Source organism: Photinus pyralis, unplaced genomic scaffold (genome assembly GCF_008802855.1).
Source record: "Photinus pyralis isolate 1611_PpyrPB1 unplaced genomic scaffold, Ppyr1.3 Ppyr1.4_LG7, whole genome shotgun sequence".
Taxonomy (NCBI): Eukaryota; Metazoa; Arthropoda; class Insecta; order Coleoptera; family Lampyridae; genus Photinus; species Photinus pyralis.
Genome location: NW_022170738.1, coordinates 18,793,085 through 18,817,580, shown reverse-complemented (window position 1 = coordinate 18,817,580; position 24,496 = coordinate 18,793,085). Strand labels below are relative to the sequence as shown.

Here is a 24,496-nt window from a genome sequence, read left to right as displayed (position 1 = left end):
ATTTACATAGCTGATGTTTAAAAAAATAAAAACTACCTATTTAAGGAACTTTGAAAATTATCAATTTAGTAAAATTAATACGGAATCTTTCTTTTAAGTAAAACATACCCGAACACTTCTGCTACGTAAATTAACAGTAGTAATACATCCTCTTAACATCTATAAAAATACACCAATTTAATTTACGATTACACAAAAAAAATTTCGACATCTTTAAAAAGTTATCGAAATTTTGTTGTACTGTAATAGCATCAGCAGTTCACATGCAACGAAGCACACTCATTCTGTAATTTAAGTAAGATAAACTACTATCACTGAAATAGTACAAAAATTACGTTATTACAAATATGTTTTTTTTATTATCAAATATGTTACATTAGGCAACTGTTTTTGTAAATTACCTACATTTTGCACGCTTTGCCCTAACAAAACCCTGTTAATTGTATCGCTTTTATCCTTCGCTTAATAAATAGTGATGACAAAATGTAGATTAGGATTTTGAGGGCACTATTATTCCTAACAAGGATACATGTAAACACTTAGTTGTACTAATAGGAGAAATATTTATTATACCCTGCGCATTCAAGTTTACAAATATTTTACACTTTAATGGATGGATTACATTTTTGAGCAAAAACTATGTATCCACTTATGAGAATATTTTAGTGTCCTACACAGACTCGAACGGTTTAATATAAAATAAAAATTGTAGGATGAAACTCAAAATCTACCTATTTACCTGAACTGTACCATTCCCATAAGTATTTTTATTGGTCAACGTATTTGTTTAAATAGGTATAAGTATCAGCAATAAAGAAAAATAATAGTACATTGTTGGTTACTATAGTTTTATGACATTAAAACAAATAAATTATGAAAAATGTTTTTACTGCAGGCTGTCATTAGAAAATAAAACGTCCTTTAAAATTGATACAGAGTTAATTCTATACGCTCTCCAATTTCACTGTTGCACTAAAAGTAGTCAGCAGATTATGGGCCCAGAACTGGAGAAGTAGTAAGGTACGTAACAAGTTTAAGATGGAAGGATTTTCGTAAAACTTCAAATCGGAAATTTAGAACGAAAGCAAAACTGGGATACTGGGAAATACAGGGTTTCTTAGTGCTAAGTGCCATGGAGGTAGTCAAAGGTAAGCTGAAGAAGCTGATTTACGATAAAGCAGATGACGCCGTCAGCGATTATACTTTACAATTAGCCAAGTACAAGAAGTCGGAAAATAGTGTTTACAGATAGAGCATATGGGTGACGGATCCATCACGATAGCGCAAGAATTATATACGAAGAAGATGCTGAAGTGCTTTTGCATGATGGACTGTAATCCAGTGGCAACACCTGTACAGAAGAAAGTACTTATTGTATCAGAAAAAGTGGATGTATTTAGCCTATCTCATGGTGGGACCAAATCCCGCCATGGCATATGCTGTAAGGCTAGTATCCAGAAAGCTGCAGAAATCAACTAAAAGTGATTGGCAGAATGTGAAAAGGATATTCAGATATCTAAGTTCTCCCTCTAAACATGGTTTTATTGAAGCATTATTGAAGGGATCCGAAAACGAAGCTTTATGTAATGACCATGCCCTGAACGAGCGCAATTATTTATTTCAGCTTTATTATTGCTTGATTTATGTCAGAGATTCTGTGCAATCAGAGGTCCAAAAGAAAAAAAAACTTGAAACCTCAAAACCTTATTTTACTTTAATGTAATCGCCGTGCGCCTGCAATATTCTGGGCTACTCGCCCCAAACCAGCGGGCGACGAGTTGTAGGTCAATGGCACTAAAACTCTCACAAGCCAATTCTAAAAATAGATCTTTGAATCTGAAGACAAAAAAGATATTCAGGAAAGTGCAGATGAGGCGAGATATTGAAGATATGACGACATATGATAACTCACAAAAAAATATTCAACAAACAGAACAAAATTTAAAGAAGGTAGTGAATGACTTCTTTATTTTGGTCCATTGATGCAGCCGCAGACAAATTATATAAACAGTGCGTGATATGAAAGCAAACTAATTGTTTTATAGCTTTTTCTATTGGCAATTTTGAAATCCAAAAGAGATCTGTTCGTAATTAATATATGCTTAGTATGTAGTTTGTGGTTATAGATTCATTTTACAGAAAACAAGATCAAGGTGTTAACAAAATAACTAAATTATTAAAATATTCTCATAAGTGTAAATGCCCATAACATATTTGAAGTTATATATTCTCGAGTCAATAACCAAAAAATAACTACTGAAAAAGGGACAATTATATTATATAAACCTAAAAAAAAATAAATCAACACGTTCTCAAAAAAGTGCAACCTAATTCCAGTCGAAATGTTCTCAAATGGGTACTTATAAATTTGTTGGGTTCTGAGAGAGCACTAATTTATATGCACATATCCCACACACTGCATGTATTCACTATTGAATTGGTAATCCTTCTCTTTGAGGAATTTTGTTTAGAGAATATTTCAATTTTGCCAGTTAGAAACCAGCCTTCTTTGTGTACAAATTGTTGCCTTCAGAGCAGAATCTTCTATCGTCTATGTACACGAATTTGAATACATTTCGAATCAAAAATGTACAACAGATCACTTTTATACTATTTTTTGAAACGACTGGTAGTAGGTCAAGAATAAACCTTTTATTCTACTTTAACAATAAATAAATAAAACAACCAATTTTACTACGAAAAAGACTACATGATCACATTTACATATTCTTTAAGAATATGTAACTTCAAACCTAAAATTACATATATACATCTAATATATCGGTTAGATATTGATGGCACTTTTACATGTGTACGGATTGCACAGTTTTGAACATTTAAACACATTCCACCTGACTTTTAGCTCTTTGAGTAAATTAAAGTTAACTAAAAAATAAACGTGTCAAAAAGGACATTACTAAAATGTAATGGTCCCACATCTCTTACCAATATGCAAATAAATAATTAATTGACTAACATTGATTTAACAACTTAAAAATGTAATATAACAGTGAAATATATTAACGAAAAATAATGTACTTTGGATTCTGCGCAAGCTAGCTGATTTTCATTCGTTTTGAAGGTGGGTGATCAGAGGGACTATTACAACCTAACTTTGAGCTTTGCAATGTAGTATTTCCGTTGCAGATATCACGATCCACACCATAATTTCCTAAGTTATCACGTAGCATATCCTGTTTCTGAAACACGACACAAATGTGCAAAACTCTAAAGTGACATCGTCACCCTGGATGGCATGGTGCGCTAATATGTATTTACGTGCGTAAAAATTATATACTTACAATTCCTTCTATCATTACTGCAATCGGAACAACACCAGTTACCTCGGAAACTTGATGTTCGATCAGATAAAACATGTACTCATCGTAAAGCAACCGAATTAGGTGAAATGATCCAAAACTTGCGGCCGATCGCAAAGTTAAATCTCGTATCACCATTGAACTGAAAAATTTTCTCTCAATATACATTTAAAATTAATCCTGCGTGTAATAAGTGAAGCATTGCATAATTGCATCTTTCTCCTTATACTTAACTAGGAAATTGAAATAAACGATACACTGGCGCTATAAAAGACGTCAATTCTGAGGTCGGAGAATTACCTGTTTCCTAAACGAATAATGTCTGCCAAGTTCAAACGCTTTACAATCCAAAAAGAGTTTATGTAAATAAAAGCAACGTTGACTGATATTGGAATTCACATTTTCACATTGACATAGGTACTTTTCTTTCATGTCAGAAATTTAATGAATTCACTGCCAATTTCCTTACTGAATTTATACGACTGCAGCTTTCCTGATGTTAAGGTGTGTCTTGGCTGATAATAATAGATTACTTGGACAAAAGAGTTTGTGATATGCTACGCGCTTGAAACAATCACTGTCCACGTAGAATATTTTTTAATTTGCCCTTGTTCAAGTCTCCCGAAAATGTATTTTTCTACAATCGATATCCAAAGTAGGCATTTGCGCTCGTATTTGACAACGCAAACGTCACCTTTTTCGAGGAATGTCACTTTGTCGCTTAAGAAAACAAGCTCGCTCTCCCAATTATTAACTATAAATCAAATATGCATTGCTCAGAGTATCCAATGACAACGAGTAAATGACATCTTTCATTTGGGCATAAGATTAAAATTATTTGAGTGAAAAATTAAATTTTTGGAAATATGTGAACTGCTCGATTGTAGAAAAAATCTTGTGTGTAATTCGAGCGCAAATTGATTGTCGATTTCAAGAGATTGCCGCGCTCCTTCGTCGCGCGTCAACTGTCTCTTTCAATCGACAATCTATCATTTTGCGCTCTTAATACACAAATAGCTATTTGAGTATTTCCCAATGCGCTTCAATGAACTTGGTTTATTTTGCTATTTCATTGTTCTATCGAGCTTTAATTATAGACGCTGTCCTCAGTCTAGCTCACACAAAATTTTAGTGCGAATGATCTTCATTTATGTTGCCGAGTAGGAAAAACAGAAACAACCCCAACGCAAAAGGATAGTTTGTATCTTCCCCCGTGCATTTTAACCAATTGTAACTCCCTGTCTAATCTGTAGCCGTCAAGAAAAACCGATACGAAACGGCCGCTATTCTCATAACTTGCTTCATTGTCGTAATTGAACTCACTCGCGCTCAGTCTTTCTATAAAGCGGCACATATGCAAAAAATTTAAGTGGCTTATTTTTTTTTTTGAGGGGGCGGGGTTTCAGTCAAGGCTGATCTACCAACCCAATCCACTATACATTTACAAATATCCATGCCCAAAGCCGGATTCGAACCGGGACTCTTGCTACCGTAATCAAGCTTCAACTCAATTGTGCCACACAGGCTGGCTGGGCCTAGTGGGCTCCTGTTACAAACAACACTTACAAAATACAAAAGTAGTTAAAGACATGAACAAATGACGGAATGGGATGAGGGAGATATTTTGTAATATGGAAGCCGTTGCTATATCACTTAAGAAAATTGATCTCCATGGGAATGGGAGTACAGACAAGGTATTCTACTACTTTTCTGTAAACTGAGCAGGTACAAGCTTTTAACCTTAACAATTTCGTTTTGGCTTGTGACAGCACAGATTGATTTATTGGGCACTCCGTTTATTTTTATAAAAGATTGATGTAATTATCTAGAGATAAAGTTGCGTTTTAATTGGAAAAAAATTGTTTGTTTTCGTAGAAAATGGTGTACTTCAGATAAGATAATTCCGAGTAAAATCTGCCTTCGTGCGACGCGAACTACGTTCTGTAGTGAAGTTTGGATTCTGTTTTGTTTTAGATTATTCACCAGTGACCACTCGCCCCATCCTTTGAGTATTCCGTTTCTCAATCTCATTACCTGTGCCTTCCGAAACTCCGAGACCGTTCGCCAAGCTTGGCCAGAAGCAAAGGAAAATAACTTCTGGTGGCGCTCGAGATTTCCGCCAACTACAACCAGTTTCACCAACTCTTGTGAATTAAATTTAATATAATTGTAACTTATTTTTTTCTAATTAAACTTTATTATTGATTCAACTAATATTACTATTTGATTTTCATGCCAAGGTACCGTTTTGCGCCGATTACCGAAAGTATGTCGCATATAAAATTAAGAAAACAAAAAGATGCTTCACTTATTACATGCATTATTACAGCAAGTCATACATACCTATAAAAACTCCATTTAAGTAAAAACTGCCTAGCTGCCCTAGAAAAATTAGGCTTCCCTTCATACGGCTTCAATGCACTCCTGACAACATTCTTCAGCCACGACGCCCATTGCTCCAAAGAATTTTGCTGTTGCAAAGTAAGTTTGAAATCCGCCTCAAATCTCGCGACAATATCGTGATCACATTGACAAACCCAAGAGGCTTGCTCGCGCACACTATGAAAATCAACCCGATTAAGATCGGCTAACATTTGAGCTATCTGTGTGCCATTATGCAATACAGCTCTAGCTGCTTGTGCTAAATGATTCAGCGACGTATATCGCCTAAGACTAGATCCGAACGCAGCGACAGCTGATAATTTAGAATTGAGCATTGCGGATGGCGCACCATTCATTGCTGCTGTTAGCCAACTTTCTAAGCCTACAAACACACATACAGCTTATTTAATGCTAATAAATTTGCATACTTTTCGCAAAGTTTCTTATAGACTGTGTTAGAGTTGCTGGAATGGGTTTCAACACATCTGGAACAAGTACTTGAATGAGATTTTGATAGAACGAAAGATCAACTTGTCGAACAAACACTTGAACGGCTTCTATATTACAAACAGCAAACAATTTCGATCTAAAAAAAATGTTAATCACTCAAGGAACCGAAAGTGTGGGTATATTACTTTGATAGATACTTTTCCTCTTCACACTCATCACCGTTATTATTGTCTTGAGATCGCCAAAACTCTCTCCAAAGTGATTCCACTGTTGCAAATTCTAAACTGAGAATCGCCTCTAAAAACGCCTCAAGATGTTCGCGATAGATGGCTCTAAAATGTGAACTTAGCACTTATCGCACACAAATTTACCTACTTGAAAGTGTCTACATCTTCAAGACTACAATCGTCCGGTAGACCTTCAGTAAAATGAATACTAGGAAAATTAGGTAATGCATTGCTACCATCACCCAGATATGATAAATGTTGAGTAATTACACTAACAGACACAGACGTATCAGCTGCATCCGAATTCCTTTTAAAGCTGCGGTTTCCATTTCCTGAGACCTTGCTCGACATACTCGTTGAACCGGACACGCTTCTAGACGAACTCTCCTCCACGACGGTTAGAGACGACCCCGGTTTAACACGAATACCATAATAATGGTACTTTGAATTGCCCCTAATTAAAAAAGCAATAGTTACATTTAATCAACAAGCAGGTGTCCCAACCTTGTTCCGAGTCTTCTGGTTCTTAATCCGAGAAAAACTGAGCGAATCAATTTTCCGAAAGATGCCGCGTTTACTGGTTCTAACTTGTTATCTCCACAGTGACGTAGATAGTGCGCATATAATGTTGAACGAGGTAAAGATACGCCGTCGGCAGTTTCGTAGTTTTCTAAGAGCCACTGAACCTATTAAGAAATTATCAATGAGTAAATACTGTAGTCAACAAGATCTGCTTTAAAATAATATGGCATATTGTATGCTTCATTGATTGGGAGAAAGAATTTGAGTGGGGTAGTGTTGTTGGAAGTACTGAGGGACATTGGTATAGACTGGAGAGAGAGAGCTGTATAAAAACCAGGAGGTGGTGGTCAGAGTGAATGGGGAAGAATCTGAAGAAGTGAATTTTGGAAGACCAGTGAGACAGTGGTCTTCTAGTCGCCCATGCTATTCAACATCTATGCGGAAAAATGTATAGAAAAGGTGGTAATGAAATTTAAAGGATTAAGGATAGGTGGTAACAACATAAAGACAATAAAATACGCAGATGACACGGCAGTACTTGCAGAAACAGAGACGAACTACAACGAATGATGGATAAAATAATATCGGTTGGAAGGGAGTTTGGTATGAAGGTAAACATCGGCAAGACAAAAGTAATGCTGATGAGAAAAAAAAAATACTTGAGTAAAATTATTTAAGTGAAAGGACTGCAAAAAAAAAAACTGGTTGAATTGTGCAAAAAATTTGGTAATCAGAAACGTGGAGTGGATTGGAGAATGAGGATGTTTTGGGACTGTTTGATGAGAAGGATAATCGAAGATCAGTGGTAGGAGGGGAAGAGGAAGAAAAAAACTGAACTACTAGCAAACATAATGGTAAGAGAAAGTTGCCACCCGATGAAGCAGGAGGTACAGGATAGAGGAAAGTGGAGAACCAGATGCTGTCTTAGTACAGTTCCACCTAATAATAATATTGTTGATATACATAATGGGCAGGAAACAAATAACAACTATGCATACTTAAATGAGTGAAAAAGAGACACAAGCAGAATTAAACTTACTGTAGCAGGAGAAACTCGAGTGGCATGACCTAAAGAAGATCCAACTTCTTCAGACACCTGAGTGGAAGAAGGCGCTGCATGCACACTAGCTGTAGCTTCATAACTGGTATCCTACACCATGTTAGTTGACACCACAATAGCATTGTTAGAAAGTTTATTGAAGCACATTAACTTGTTAAAACTATAACTAAACTTATACAGTGTAATTGGTTAAATTGGCAAATATGAAGCATTTTCCTTATATGCAAAATTCAGAAAAAAAGAAATAACACTAATCGCTATCACTAAAATTAAAAACCAAACCAACATGCTTGGGAGTGTTTAGAAAGCTGACAACAGCGCACCTACAGTCACCGTGCCATGTGACACCTCCAATCACCGAACTAATGGCTGTTGATGGCATGGCAACAATTGTATATACGGTTTATTCCATATATCTTCCGTTGCACGTCATTACCTGAACAAAACGACGTACCAACGTAATAGATATTTATTTTATTAGGAGTATAAGTTAAACTCACTGAGTATGAAAGTTTAAACGCCGAGCGTAGCGAGGCGAGTTAAATTCATACGAGTCACATAAAGTAACTTATACTTCGAATTAAATACTATATTTTATTTTCAAACGTCATTAAGGTAGGAAATAGGTAAAGATGCACTCAATAGGTACCGCAAATAATATCAGCATAACATTGCTTTGTATCCATGACTACAGTATAACTCAAACTGACAATTTCACTAAAGTAAACTTGACAATTTTAGTTTTTGTAAAGCAGTTATCTACCGTCTACGGTACCGAGATGGTCCTATATACTTCAAGATGCCAAATGGGAAGGAATATACTGGTTATTTCTGGAGGAGGACTTCTTCAACTGTGTTGGCAGATTGCAGAGGTGCTATTACCTACCTGTTTTAACACAGACATGGAGGATAGAAATCTGATACAATTGCTGCAGGGTACATATCGAAGCATCCTTATAGAATAAAGAAGACATTGCCACCAAGATCCTTTTGCATGATACAATGAAAATTCATAAAGATTTCGGGAAGATTTCAGAATATAATACAAGCGCAATGTTACAAAATGCCACTTTAAATAATTGCACGTTCAATTTTAACAGCAAGTAGAATAATTTTCTTCAGAAAAGGTATAGTTTTGTTTGATTTGATAAATAGAAATATAAAGTTAGTGGACGTAAATGCTAAGTGTGTATTTTGTTTTCACTAGAGTGGCGTATAAATGTTATACGCCGCCGCTCAAAATAGGTGTCAAAAAAGTGACACTTAAACCTTCATAAAACTGTCGCTATAACTACAGTTAAACGACGTTTGAAAATAAACTTACTTTCGTGTGTTAGGCAACACATTAAGCATGTAATTTATTTGAGTCGCAAAAGTTGGCAGCATTTCCCTACATTGTCGCTTTTAAATTTTTATTAAATCTGACAGGTAGCTTTTTGTTTACTTTCCGTTTGATTTGATTTTGGTTAATTTTTTACATATTTCGCTGAGCATTGGTTTGAAGAAAAATTACTGAAAAATTCACCAATTAACAAAATGAATAATAACAATTATTTTTATTTCATTTAAGGTGTGGATTGTTCACACAAACAATACACGGTCTTGTTGACAAGTGACATAACCTAAATCGCTAAAAACTAGATTGCATAGTAATTACGTCATAGAAAATGATGATGTGCAACGGAAGTTATATGGAATACAGTGTAGCTTTGTAAATGTTATATGTAAATAAATTGCATTACATGGTATCGCGTTTTCCTCACTTGCACAAAAAAAACTAGGTACACTACACTATTTCATCACTCTTTTAACTCATTTTTTAATTTATAAGTTGTAATAGCGCGGAAACGTTGCTAATTATATAGATAAAACAAGAAAAAAATCTTTACAAAATCTGTCAACATCTTCTGGTCGCGCGAGTCCAAAGTTTGACAAAATATGAAAAAAACTTAATTTTTGCAATGTTTTTCATTTTTGAATTTGAGGCTTTCATAATGTAATAGGTAACATCGTCAAATAGAGTCTAAAAACAGTAGTTTTAAGATTTCCTATTTTATTTGTCGACGGCCTGCGCGTGGGGTAATACGTCCAAACAAGCTTTGTAAGCCTTTCGGCTTTCTTTCTTTCAGGGATGTTGTTTTAATTTTTTTATGTGTTTTGGGATAAATATTTGTCACTGTCAATTAATTGTAAGTTTATTAGGATCCATTCTGCGACCCCGATAGAATTTGCATGTCAGATTTTTCTATTGATGCGAAAGATTTATTTCAGGCGTTGATTAGAATTTGTGTAATAAATTCTTAGGAATTTCCGGAAATTGATCGAGGCTCCCAAATTTTTAACTCAAAGTCAACATAGGGATTTTTCATTATAACGGAGGCGGGACGTCTACCATGAAAATAATTACAATTCTAAATTTAAAGGCTGGTTTGTGGCATGCCAATGCACATGGCAATATACATTAGTTAATAAAATCCTTTTTAGTTTTTGTGAGCTTGTGTTCCCGTATCCTGTACATATAAAGATTTTATTTATATTATTTTCAACTATACAAACTTTTTTGTTTAATATGTTGGTTTTTGTTTAACAAAAACATGCTACTGTTAAATTTGATTGATATTAACATTTTATTTTTTCTGTTTTTTTTTATTAAAATATATTTTTTTTAACATGATCAATCGTTCCTCTAAATGGAATTGAGTGATATCAAAGATTAAGAAAATTGGATCTCAAAGCCTTCCCCATACATTTATTACCTCTAAATAGATTATGCGGGTCATCAAATCAATATATTTTTATTAACAACACACACAGATACTTCCACCAGAAAAGAATGCATTCTCCAATGTCCTAATAATATGGTAACACAACACACACAGATACTTCCACCAGAAAAGAATGCATTCTCCAATGTCCTAATAATATGGTAACACTTTTAAGACAAATTTTACGTTTTCCAGGAAATGTGTCCAATAGGTATACTCACATGATTAGGACGTTGTGCACGGGTGCACCAATTGAAAATGCATTCTTTTCTGGTGGAAGTTATTACAATGTATCTGTATGTATTGGTAATAAAAATATATTGATTTGATTGGACCTTTTTTTTTGTTCAAAGTTCAAAGAAAAAGGCCGCCATAATTAACTTTAATTCACTTTGATGTACCTAGGTAACATAACACAATGTAGAGCCTTAAAGTCTGTTTCATCGGTGGAGTATTAGGACCGCATGGAACATGTTTGAAGAAATAAAATTCACCACAAACATTTACAAGGTAGTCTAAGAAAAGAATCTAATAATTAATAATTGCTATGGCTATTATTAAAACACTCCTCTTGTTAAAATGTCTGTCCGTACCTGAACATTTCCTTTAAGCAGTGACGTGCATAGAAATTTTATTGCTAATGAACCAAGTGTTAATTGTTCTCTGTTATGCTTTTTGTTGGAGAGGGGTGTAACACGCATTAGTTGTTCAGCCACGCCAAAGAACATTTATGTTTTTGAAGGAAGTTTGGTTTTAAATTTGAGTGATAAGCATTTTCAACACTGATTACTCACGGCACTTGTAGTTTGAGGCGAATTTCTAGTAGATATAAGACTGTCTGCGTCAACTGCCTGCTGAACTAAATAGTGTGCGGCACCTGAAGTGTAACCAACAGTTGTGTTACCGGAAGTGGCAGTATTGGTGGCATAATATTGACCTTGGTTAGCGTACAGTGTGCCAGATTCTCCTACAGTGTATACCGGATACGCCCTAATAAAATACGACCTCAGTAAAGTTAACTTTAGACTACTACTTACATTTGTGCTTGCCCGCCGTTAGCTTGAGCAGCGTACAATTCTGGTTCCACATACTGCACATGATACCCTTGATGCGATGCCACAGTGTCACTTTCTTGGGCAACTAAAATGATACATTTTTAAAATCTACCACTGCTTCAAACGAACAAAGTTACATCGATAGGCACTTTCATATCCTAACATAATGACTGATCTAAAGGTACTGATATCTAATACTACACACAGGTAAAGCCCTCAAGGATATTAAATGCGTACAATGTATGTGCAATCATCTAGAAGTAATTCAAGCACAATGTAACAACCCTACCTGTTGAAAAAACCCCTAACATGACATAAAAGGACTAATAAGTGTGAGTCATATGTGAGATTTTATATGTGATGATACATGTGTCACGTGTCTAATTTTGGCAAACTTTCATGCACCTGTAATTGAGGGTTTTAAAATGAACAATTGAAATGTGAGGGGTAATTGTATCTTACATGCAGGTGCTTACCTACTGCAGGCTGTACAGGTGTTAACGAAGCATAAGATCTAGCTGCAGCTTCTGATAGCATTAAAATGTTAAAAATGGTTAGTACAAAGTTACAGGCATGTCAACTGCATATTATTTTTTATCACTTCGAATTGTGAAGCTTCTAAGAAATGAAAATAGATGGCATCATAATAGTGATTATCATCTCAGCATAAAGTGGGAATGAAATATTTTGCATTGAAAAGATACCAATCAGGAGCTTTTGACGTGATCTAATCGGAACAGATGCTTTGCAAGTCTGCCTTTATTTAATGTGTAAATCTGAATGAACAACATTTAAACCATGCTTAATAAAAATCCATTACATTCATAAAGTTCGGGTAAGTGTAGGTCATGCTGAAGCAATATTAGCATACCGTACCTGTAACTGTGATAAATTGTGGAGATGGGTGGCCAATAGGATCCGTTTCGTGCGAATCACCTTGAGGTTCCGGCGTTGCAGAGCTTTCGTTACTCGATTCGGCAGCTTGCTCTAGCGCTGACACATCGATGACAGGAACACCGTTTACTATTGCCCCACTATTACTTGACTGTAAATTTACGGCAAACTGTTCAAATAATGCACTATTCTTAAACTCATCGAATTTATCGTTCACATCACTTGATAATCTCACATCACTCGAAATTCAAATAGCGACTTCGAGATGAAATCAATAAAGGATTGAGGGGAAAAATCAATATGAAGGAAACTTAAGAAATGTCAAGAGTTTTACCTGATGCAGACTGGCAGGGAGTACAATAAGCTGAGTCGGCTGCGACTGGGTTGGAGGTGTCGTGGCCGGAGTCGGTGTAGTGGGGCTGCTGCTTCCTCCTGTTGCGAATCGAGCTGTCGTTGCCATGGTTCTATCTCCCTGGCTACGCCTGCCCTCTAAAATGGCCAATGTTAAGAATTACGAAACACAACGAAACTAGCACAGTTTCGAAACACTTATAATTACTTTCCATTGGATTCCTATGTCAGTTAATTACTTAAGTTCAGAATTAAAATTCTTTTCTTTTCTTTTGTGACATAAGCCTACTATACAGACAATTAAGATTTAAGACAAACAACGAAGTATTTTCTCAGAATGAAACAATTCTACACAAATATGCCAAAATAAGTCTTTTTCTCTGAAGTCTTGGTAATTTCTTTGCCAGGGTGTGCAGTTAATCAGTATTAATTTAACATAAAGCAGAATGTATGTTGGAATATCTTTGAATGTACGACCGCGATCGTGATTATTATTTGGCGCGATCATTCCTGTTTGTAAAGTGTCTTCAATCCACTGTTCTGATTGTTTTCATTTATGGGTCACAACTTCAAATGTACAGGGTGGTTCGAAGTGTCCAATTTCGTTTTCATTTTCCCTAGCTTAAACGGTGGGCACCTTCTATGGGCACTTTTTTCAGAGAATCTGAATCTGTTATCAGAACTTCCATAACATGCTAGATGTAAACTATACTAGTCTTAAGCCGGGCTCAGACGACTCGTGTACTTGGCAAATAATCGTTACTTTCGTATACTTGGCATGTCGTGTGAGTGGGTTACTTGTACAATTAATTGTCACTCGTTAGTTTTCCATTTCTTGTCGGTAAAATTGGTCCGAGTCAAAGGTATCACGATTATTCGCACACTTGCCAAGTACATACTTATCTATACTTGTAGAGGCGCTCAAACGGAATGCACAAATAATTTGCCTTTAGTGCGATTATTAATTTAGTTTTTAGTTAAAGACGGAAGCGTACAGACGTTTTTTTTGTTTTTTTTTCTTTTTTTATTGAAATGGAGTGGACAAATGAGATTGTGTTGGAATTTCTTGTTTTTTATGAAAATGAGCCGGTCATTTGGATGGCTAAACACAAAGACCATAAAAATCGAAATGCAGTTAATGATGCCTGGAAAAGGATACAAGTGTTACAAATGTTCGCCCCAAATATTCACCCTCGCGTACTTGTACAATGTACACGTCGTGTGAGTGTCCTGCTTGCCATCGCAACTCGCCAAGCTCGTATACTTCCCAAGTACGCAAATAATTGTGTATTCGCCAAGTACACGAGTCGTCTGAGCCCGGCTTTAGATCTCACATAAGGTCAATCCCCCCCCCCAACTGTTTACCGAGTGAAATACATTTTTTAGTAATCTTGATAAGTAAACAAGCACATTGCAAATTTATGTTATATATTAGGATTGTACTATACATATACTACTTTCTCTCGTACTTTCTTATGTCTTTATAGACGCCATAATGGATTTTAACGAAATGAGGACAAAATGTAATTTTTCTTGCAAATTTAAGTAAAAGTATAGTGGACACGTCATTATTTCTCTTTTCTTGTCCTCTATCACATTTCGTAAAAATCCAATATGGCGTCCATAAGAAATAATAAAGTAGTAACCTGTAGCTTTTACATCTAGAATATTCTGATAACAGATTCAGATTCTCCGAAAAAAAAGGTGCTAAAGGGAACCGTTCGTTTTCGACCGTTAAGCTAGGGAAAATGAAAACGAAATTGAGCATTTTCAGTTTTTTTGGTAACAGCAATTAATTACGAACTTTCAAAAATTTCAAATGCGTTTTTTAGCCAAAAAAAGGGACAACTTTGCCTCAGTTTTACCTACAATGTATGTCTCACAGTTACTTGAACCATCGTGTTAATTTGAACCACCCTGTACAGGCTTTTCCAAATCGGTTGTTATTGAGATAGCTCAAATGGGCAAAATTTTGCAGTTTTGTGTAGGGTTTAGAATTACATTTAGAACTTCCTTTCTTAATGGGTGCCACAATGGATTATTACACGATTAAAGAAAGTACATATAGTCCCTTTTCGCCGATGTAAATTAACCTATTATTGAACAAGGGATGCTAGTAAACATAGTTTCATATTTTTATTAAGTTTAATCAATCTTTAGTTGATTATAGATTATATTCCATAGTTAAAAAAGATAAAATTGCAATTCTGTGCCAAATCACAAAAAAATTGGCGCACCATTTTTATTTTTAATAGTGATCGCATTTGAAACACAAAAGTGCAAAACTTACGGCCATTTTTACCTCGATGTTATCTTCAGTAACAAAATGACTTATGAAACCCCCTGATCTAGAACACTCTGTATATTTGCAAACGTTTTTTTTACTTTTCGCATTCGAAAACGTGACTTTTAATCCGGCTCATATTCAATAGCACTGATCCTTGAACTCGTAAAAATCGATTGGCAACATCGCTGTCTCTTTTCGTTCTCCAATTAGACGAGGAACAGACCGACGGACAAAGTCATCACATAGTCAAATGACGCAAAAAATTTTAAAAAAAGTCGGAACGATCTTAACAAAAATCCAATTTTCTTGAATATTTTTTGTATCCTTATTTACGGTATTTGAAATTTTTGCGTGTTATATTTTTGTTAGAGATTTTAGTATACATACTATATTTTTACGTTAAAATCTAGAGGGTGTTCTAGTTAAAAAAGAATAGGGTTAGATCAAATAACTTTTAGACTTGAACCTGTATACTTATCCTGAACACCGTAGATTATTCGACAATCGACAATAAAATATTTCTGTATCTCTTTTAAAGATTCACTTTGAAACAGAACTTTTTATTTTCCCTCGTATCTGATTCTTACATCCTATATGAACAAAATTCAATTGAACAGTCATAATTTTTTATTACGGCATTCTTTTAATGCTCTTGAACAGTTGCCAAAGTGATATGTGAAAGTTCAAAGATGTACCTATTGGGTTGGGATTTGGATAATCACTGCTGGAGTATTATAGTAATGTTTTCTTTGGCGGAAATAGTACGATTATTTATTACTATTTTTTCACTGGTATGTCTTCAACCCCCCCATGCATTATCCATATTGAAGCAAGTAATTCCATGTGAATAAGGGTTATTTGTGTTTAACATACAGGGTGTTTTTTTAAGATGGACCATAGGGAAATTTACATTGCATCAATTGTTTTGGTAATAGCTTCCTCGCGAATCATCTGCCACAGTACTGTAGAAATTGTTCCTAAATTTATTCAAATCAGGTATAAAAACGTATACGATTACAAACGGTGCTCGAATTGTTTTCCACCGGCAACCAAACAATATCCGATACTCGGCACTGAATAGCTGGTATACCACTCACCTACTGTGCCCACTCTTGTACAAATTGTACTACATGAACACCTTTTCGAAAGGCGGAATACATGTTGCTGCTCCGTTGATGCAGTTTGAAGGATCAGATTGAGAACTGTCAGTGAAATAATTAAGCGCGAGGCCAAGATTTTAGAACCATTTGCGCAATGTAAATTTCCCTATGGCTCATTTTAAATAACTCAACGCCTTTACATTGCGTTATGCTAGGTGTGTACTTTCTTATTTCTATGGCCCATCTTTAAAAAAACACCCTGTATGACGTTATAGGGTTATTATTTCCAATGACTCCGATGGTTGCAAGGATTGCGAAATCTGTGAATTTTTTCATATAGCTACCCGCATGCTGGAGTTTTCAATGCACTAATTTTACAATTTACAATTTGCAGAAATTTAGTAACAATCTATGCATTCGATTTGACCTCGGATTTGACTGGGAGTGGCAATGTAGGTTCATTCGCTTAGTTCTTGAGAGCAATTTACAAAGGGAATCATACATTTATGTCTTACAGAACCGAATGAAATGAATGAAATGAAAAAAAAAACATTTTTTTTGGTTTTTCGCTAATAAAAAAATTATCAAAGTCCTCGTGTGAGATCGAAGGGACTTCAGCGCATTTTTTGTGTGGCAGATCAGTATTCTATTACCCACTTTCGACTCAACCATCAATAACAGATCTTGTCGAAGGCTACTACATTCACTAACCGCTTCCCACTTTCCGCGTGCACCCGCAATTCGCTTTTAAGGTTAAAATCGTGTCGGGAGCTACCCCATTCCCTTTGACGGTAGCCACTTCCGACGTCCCGTTCACCCGCAATTCGCTTCTATTGGCGACACGAGAAAGAGAGACAGCGATTCGAGATTTACGACACGTTAAACCGCGTGAGTTCGCAACGGAAGGTAAAAGGCGCCCGAAGTTGACTACTTTGCGCCTCGCAAAAGGTCGTTAATTTCGCCCCTAGGACAAAAAACAAAATTCCGCCACGCAGGAGTTGTGCGCGTTTACAACATCTTTCCGACGACACCAATTTGAAAAGAATCGGACCAAAACTGTAGTAGAAGATAGGAAAAAACTGAAAAACCTTCACGTTAGTATACTACGCTCGAGGATGACGCCCAGATGTCGCCAACCCCACATCATGTAGCCATGTCCCTAAGGTTGACAAATTTCACGGCCTTGTAGATACACGTATACCCGTTGCCTTTCTACAAGAGTTCTTCTACGCGCCCACATTTGCAGCCAGCCAGCCAGCCAACCAGCCAGCCAGCCAGCCAAAGTGAGATTAAAAGCTACTTTTTACAAATAAATTTGCAAAAATGCGCTAAAAATCCTGACCAACAGTTCTACGTCATTTTTGGTCATCTCGCAAAATAAGCGAGTTAGCGCGTGGATTTCGCTCCACTAAATGTGTGGCCCGCCAAAAAACAGCGATATTAAACTTTTAAACGAAGGTATAATAGGAAAACTATCGTCTACGACTCTCCTCGAAAATGACACGTTTCATCAAAGCAAGGCAACGTGAAAATGACGTATCTCGTTCACGCGTCAACAAAGTAAACAGCACACGTACTTTTTACTTTCTCATAACGTGTTGCCTATTAGAAAGTGCGTTTTGCTTTGCTTTCCACTTACAAGAGCCTGTCAAATAATATTAAAATGATGTTGACGTGTATTGCCTAATATGAATACTCTTTTAGTGGAAGTCATACGAAAGATACGTGTACGGAGTGTCCCATTTTCGACATTTTTACAGAGATCCCCGTTACTGTTAGTGCTATCAAAAAAATAATATGGGCATTATCTGATCTTTTTGAGACAAATGAAGCCAATTTCAGAATGGCCCCATATTTCCTTAATTAAAAGCAAGATTAAAAGAGATACAGACAAATGTTTATTGCAAAAGTTTCTTTAAAAATAATTGTTGAATTAACTGCCAATTGACAACTGACAATTTTTAATTTTCCCCCGTACCTCTTAAGCGAGCGAATCTTTATAAATTTTGATTTTACCACTTTAAGTTTGACTCCAAAAAGCACATGATGCCAATACTCTTTGACAGCACTAACAATTACGGAAATCCTTTCATTTAATCCACCCTTAGTAGCCAAACCTGGTAAACAAAAAATACGGTGTTGATTCCTCAAACCCTCAGGCGCACACACGGACGAAATTTAAGGCGCATATTCCACAGTTTCACATAGGTATCTAATTAGAGCAAATATTTCGTAAAGTCAATTCAGCCAAAATTAAACTTACCCTTCAAAAGTAAAACGCTCCTAGAAAACGATTAACCAATCGCTGTTTTCTACGCCTCTTCCTAAAAACTGGGGCAGTTTCGCGGCAAAAAAGTTGGGATAATAGCGACACTAATAATAAACACAAGAATTAATTCATTTTTGCGATGCATCACAATTAATTGAACGGTTTAATTCGGAGCGGCGTTCCGTTTAATGAGTATAATCCTTCTTTTGATATACCTATCAATAAACTACTGTATCAAAACAGAGGAAGTTAATCACCCCTTCTTGAAGCTTAACAATACACTTACCTACCATTTCAAATAACCCCATATCAATTTAAAACTTTACATGTGAACGTTGGTGCGTTACCATTCCAACCACCTGGAGAGGATATGGAACGTAACTCATACAAAATTATTACGTAAGGGGGAAATTGCCTTCAAATAATTAACCTGCATACACCTGGCCGTTAGATAATTGTAGATGAGTCATGTGCATAAGCCCTATTAGATAGACGTACGGTTGGGGGTGTACACGTGCTTTATTTGGGGTTACCTTTGTTACTAGTACCGCCTGACACAAATTTACATGCAAGTAAAAAAGCAGTAAGTAATGGTTATTTCGACAAAAAAGCAACAAGTTTAGAGAGAACAATTGTCGAGAATGATGAATTAAATTAGGAATTCAAATCAAGTCGCAGACACCTCGGCTCAGTCTAATACTCTGGTTTTGGAAGTCTGCAGCTAAAAATTGTATTGCAAATTAATAAAACACAAAGGAAAAATATACCCTACCAACAGCATTTTGCGAGGCATTTTGGTATTGTCGCCAAACAATCCGCAACACAAAAAATAGACATCAATTTTTACATACTTGAACCTTTCTCCCTTAAAAATTTGCCTGTAGAGCGTCGCTCAAATTCGTGGCTCACCATTGTACCTTCTAACAGTAAGAGATACAGTGTAGGTTAAATGGGGGATATAAAGTTGTTCCATTTTTTGTTTAAAAAATAAAAAATATTTGAAAATAACTGAAATATCGAAAAAACTGAAAATGTCAAATTTCGTTTTCTTTTTCGCTATAGCTTAAACGATCGGAAATGGACGATTCCCGTTAGCACCTTCTATGGACCTTTTTACGGACAATCCAAATCTGTTATCAGCATTTCCATAACACAACTTTCTTAGTTCTTATGGGCGCCGCTTAGGATTTCTTCAGAAGAAGATACAAGGACAAAAAAAAGAAATTCAATTGAATGCATCGCCATCATACCCATGTTGTTACAGTAAGATCTAGTTACCCGTGGATGTTTTTTGAAATTTTTCTCGCAAATTTATGTAAAAGTATAGAGCATGAACGTCATTATTTTTCTTTTTTTTTGTCCTCTATGTCATTCTGTAAGAATCCAATATGGCGGTCATAAAAAATAAGAAAGTAGTAACCTGTAGCTTCTACATCTGCGTGCTATGGAAATTCTGACAAAACATACAGATTCTTCGAAAAAAAGTGCCCGTAGAAGATGCTAAAGGGAATCGTCCATTCCGACCATTTAAGCTAGAGAAAATGAAAACAAACTTTGACATTTTCAGTTTTTTGGTGATACTCGTATTTCAGGTATTTTATAAAAAGATTTTTCAAAAACTTCAAAAGCGTTCTTTTTACATGAAAAGAGGCAACGTTGCTCTTACCGTTGCGAAGATCCCAATGGTGAACCACGAATCAAAATAACCGTTTTTCCGAAAACAATATTTAGGTTTTTAACTTTGACATTTTTTTTCTCATTTTTTTTTTGTAATTAAACCTGGCACAATTTTTGGAGGTTGTACACGGAAAAATAAGGCCTTTCGAATAATTTAATCGAATTTCGAATAATTTAAATAAACATGTTGCTATTGGAAAAAAAATTCGATGCCGTTGCGGCACAGCAAATTTTTTTAATCCGTTATTTTTCGTTTCCGTATACCTAACATACGTATCCAAAATTTGAACAAAATATAGCCACCTAGGAAGCTCAAAATAATGTTACTTTCTTGGAAAATTGTGCCGATGGCTAACTCAATAAGCATAACGAAAATTTTTTCAAGGAGACCTTTTTCTCCATGACTGAAAAAATAACAAATCGTCACACCTCTGATGCAGATCACTTGATACCAAATAGACAAACACAAATTTCAAAATATTCTGCTCCACATATCTATTAAGATCTATTAAGATGCTAGCCCTCGTCGTCGTCTAATTGTTGTAGCAGCTGCCAAGCGGGCGGCCGGAGTTCGGTTCCCGGTCGATGCAGATTTTTATACCTATACCTACTTATTTAGCATTTCTACATTTCGGCAGACTACTGCTGAACGTGGACTTAGGGTGTCCAACAGGCGCGTAGAGGCTGGTATTTCTAGTAACATATATTTATAAAAAAAACAAATTTTGGATTCAGCTACAGACCTTTGTAATACTAGCAACAAATTTCCAACACCCTTAAAGGATTCGGTTTTTTACGTATACAGCAATAATAGTGGCGAGGTATTGATTGATCCAATAGGCTGATTGAACAGTCGATACAAATTCCTACGTCTCGTATCATGAAAGGCTCCTTTGATTTTGAAGTTCAAACACGGTCACTCAAAAATTAGGTTATTCGACAGTAAATGTCAAAGTCATATCAAAATATTATTTGCGCACGATCAACCACTTGAAATGTGCGAAATGAAATATTACGATGATAAAAATTAATTTCGCACGTTTAATTTTACGGTGCAATATCCGCTACTTTCGCAATTCAACTTTATTTACGGTGGCCCAACTTCAATCTTTGCGGTTTAAAACCTCCACTATTGTTCGTATTTAAGGTAATAGTTTCTAAACCGTCAAGGAAATGAAGGCAGCCAAAAAGTTTAATTCGCAATTTCACGCGTTTAATTTACACGTACTTAAGCTTCGCTACTGTAAGCGCACGAAATTTCTCAGCAAAAATATATGCTCTCGATCATTAGAGTATTTCACTAATACATTTAATCGCCCTGCGCTGAATTACAGGTGGTTGAGTGACAGAACAAACAATCTTTTCCTGTAATCTGAATTAATCAAACGCATTTAAAAAGTCAGGACCGTATTTCAAGACCACATATACAAAATTAAAAAAATTTAAGTAAAAATCGAATCAAATAAAATCCGTTAATGGACTCCCGTTACACAATATACTAATGTCGCTAAGAGGAATTCTTGGTGTAAAATAAAAATTTCTCAAAGGGCCGGATAATAAACACTAGATGGAGCATCAATTAATAGAAATGTCACTCTACAACTTTTTATATGTATCGGTACTCGACGCGTATGTATACATGTTTTCCACCATCAAACCTACTTCGAAACATACAATAAGCGAAAAACTAACAAACAACTAAAAATGTTGAGGATTTTTGGGCCCCTTAAATGCAATTGGGGTGCAGCTTTGGAGTGTTTCACCCCTCGATATTAACTCTTTTTTGCTAATACATATTTAGTAGGCCATGAACTATCCAAACAAAATAATAGTGTCATTCAGATTTTTGCCCCGGTGGCAACGATTTAACTGACATTGTAAGGGATTCGAAAATCCCAATGCTGTGCATGGTATAATAGGTCACCCTCTACATTTCATTCCAATCAAAATTTCACATCACTGAGGTTTTACTATGGTTGATACCAAGATTGATACTATGTATTTCAATTTGAAAGGTACTTACAGTAAGTAACAAAATTTATATCTACCTAGGTCAATCTTTATGCAAATGGGTTCTAGTCAATGAAACAACCAAAAGTGAATTAAAATTAAAGCTAAGATTGAGAATCTTCATTAGTAAAGGAATTACTTAATTATCGAGTTAATTACCTACTACCACATAAAACAGTGAGCAAAAAATAGCACAGTTTAAGATTCAAAATTAGTTACAAAACAAATCAACTGAATGGTTAGTTAAAAGATTTACTAATTACGAAAGGTAATACAGCGAAATCGGTGGGATTCTGTATTGTATGAGGAAATCGAAAGCGATTACTATAGTAACCCGCCATGGCAACGAAGCTGGGGTACGTAGCTTTCGCTTCTTTATCCGTAGCATCGCTCTCAAATCAATGTCCTGACCTTGGGATTTTATCTAAGCATCTCTCTTTATACTTTTCTATCAAATTGTGTACGGGAAATCTGATTTGAGATGGCATCTTTTAGCGAGCACCTGGAATTTTCTCGTGCTGGTTTCTTTTTCTAAATAAAATAGAGAACTGTTTCGAGTGAGAAATTTAAATTAAAATGACAATCGCACATATTTTGTCTAATGACATAAACTAAAATTTTGTGCACGAGTAAACGGAGCTTCTAAAAGTTGTAGGCATTCGTGGTAAGGTTATTGCATGGGAGAAGGTTAACTGAACCCCTCAAGATAATAAAACATGTAAAGCATAACACAGATTAGAGTGTAATTTAAAAAGTGGGAGCCATATTTGTAAAAAGGTGAGAATTAATAAATTAATTAACATACCCTAAAATTGTGAAACTTCTGTTGCCTAGCAAGTGGATCAATTATCTTCTTCAAAACTCGCCAAATCGTGCCGAAGTCAAAAATGATAATATTGCCAAGACATTTTTCATATGATCCCCTACGTAACACAAGTTGTTGTATCGGTCGCCAAGGATACGACGAAGACTTGATTCCCAAACCTTGACATCAGCTGGCTTCGAGTGCGTTTCCTACTTAAATTTGTTTACGTTAAATATAATCGTCCCGTTAATTCTCTAATAATTTACGTAATCTATTTACATAATGTCGAAAGCCACACAAATTACATTTTTAAAGAGGAAATAATCTGATCGATTATTTCATTTTTATGGAACTATACTAGCGAGCTCTCATCCCAGTCGGTATATCGGAAATCTTAACTGTAAGCCCATTACAATCCATAGCGGTTTAGTATTAATTGTCACCAACGCATGGCGCTGAGTTTAAAATATTTCCCGGTCGCATTTTTCATTAATTAAACAAATTTTTACTGACGCGGCCCCTTACGTGATCCTGTCTGCGCAATTTCTTCGTAAGGTTGTAAAAGTTTACGAAATCGCATACTGCATTCTGATTTGCGTGGTCGTTATCGTTACAATGAGCACGTTATCTTAATATATAGGGTGTCCATCGACGAGCGTAAGCAATTACTCCAGAGGCTCACATCACTATTTAGGAGCAAGAGATTTCACCATGTTGCTGTAGAGCACAACCATTGATTATAAGTGTGTATAATCAATGGCACAACTTATCAGTTTCTTTTCAGAGGTAACGGAGGTTGTTTATTTTAAAAGGTGGATTTGGGGGCACAGATTAAAAAACAATAAGTAGGTTTATGTTTTATGTGATTAACACTCAGAAAAAAATATGAGGGGGCTTTCTCTAGGTTTAAAGTAAGTTAAGGTAATGTCGTTTAAGTATTGGCATAGAGTAAATAATATAATTTACTCTATGGTATTGGAAATAGCAGCATTGATTTTACAACATAAAATTGGTCTACATATTGTTTTGGGCCCAAGAAAACAATATATTTGGCAATTCATTTACATTTATGGAAGTTCGTTGTTAGAATTGTTTGCTGTGTGTATGTGTACTGAATTGTTGTTTGTAAACATTTTCGCCTTGAAGGGACGGTCACAGGGGTGGCAAAAACTGTAACTAATAAATGAGTTACGACAACTAATGCTGTGATTGACCTCGACTCTTAACTGTAGGCGAGTAACCTATCTCGGGGGCGAGAGCCTGATAATAAAAACTGTTCGGTTTAGAATACGTGTGTGATATATGAGCTGTGATTGACTGAT

The 24,496-nt window shown here is 35.6% G+C and overlaps 1 protein-coding gene across 5 annotated transcripts; it reads right to left on the bottom strand.

Moving 5' to 3' along the window:
• Positions 1–1,874: 1,874 nt before the first annotated feature.
• Positions 1,875–23,548, bottom strand: LOC116175707 (transcription factor RFX3). 5 transcript variants are annotated; one of them, XM_031493953.1, is made up of 14 exons: positions 23,175–23,548; positions 13,010–13,164; positions 12,658–12,844; positions 11,764–11,866; positions 11,664–11,716; positions 11,521–11,603; positions 7,941–8,051; positions 6,884–7,065; positions 6,528–6,833; positions 6,338–6,484; positions 6,131–6,288; positions 5,664–6,084; positions 3,303–3,462; positions 1,875–3,200 (listed from the first exon to the last, which is right to left on the bottom strand). In XM_031493953.1, exons 2-14 carry the CDS (start codon positions 13,133–13,135, stop codon positions 3,057–3,059), a joined length of 2,181 nt encoding a protein of 726 aa, XP_031349813.1. In that variant the 5' UTR covers positions 13,136–13,164; positions 23,175–23,548; the 3' UTR covers positions 1,875–3,056. The 5 variants fall into 5 exon arrangements, with proteins under 5 accessions (XP_031349813.1, XP_031349811.1, XP_031349815.1 ...); XM_031493951.1 differs by having other exon boundaries at positions 11,521–11,716; XM_031493955.1 differs by lacking the exon at positions 7,941–8,051.
• Between the last annotated feature and the right edge of the window lie 948 nt (positions 23,549–24,496).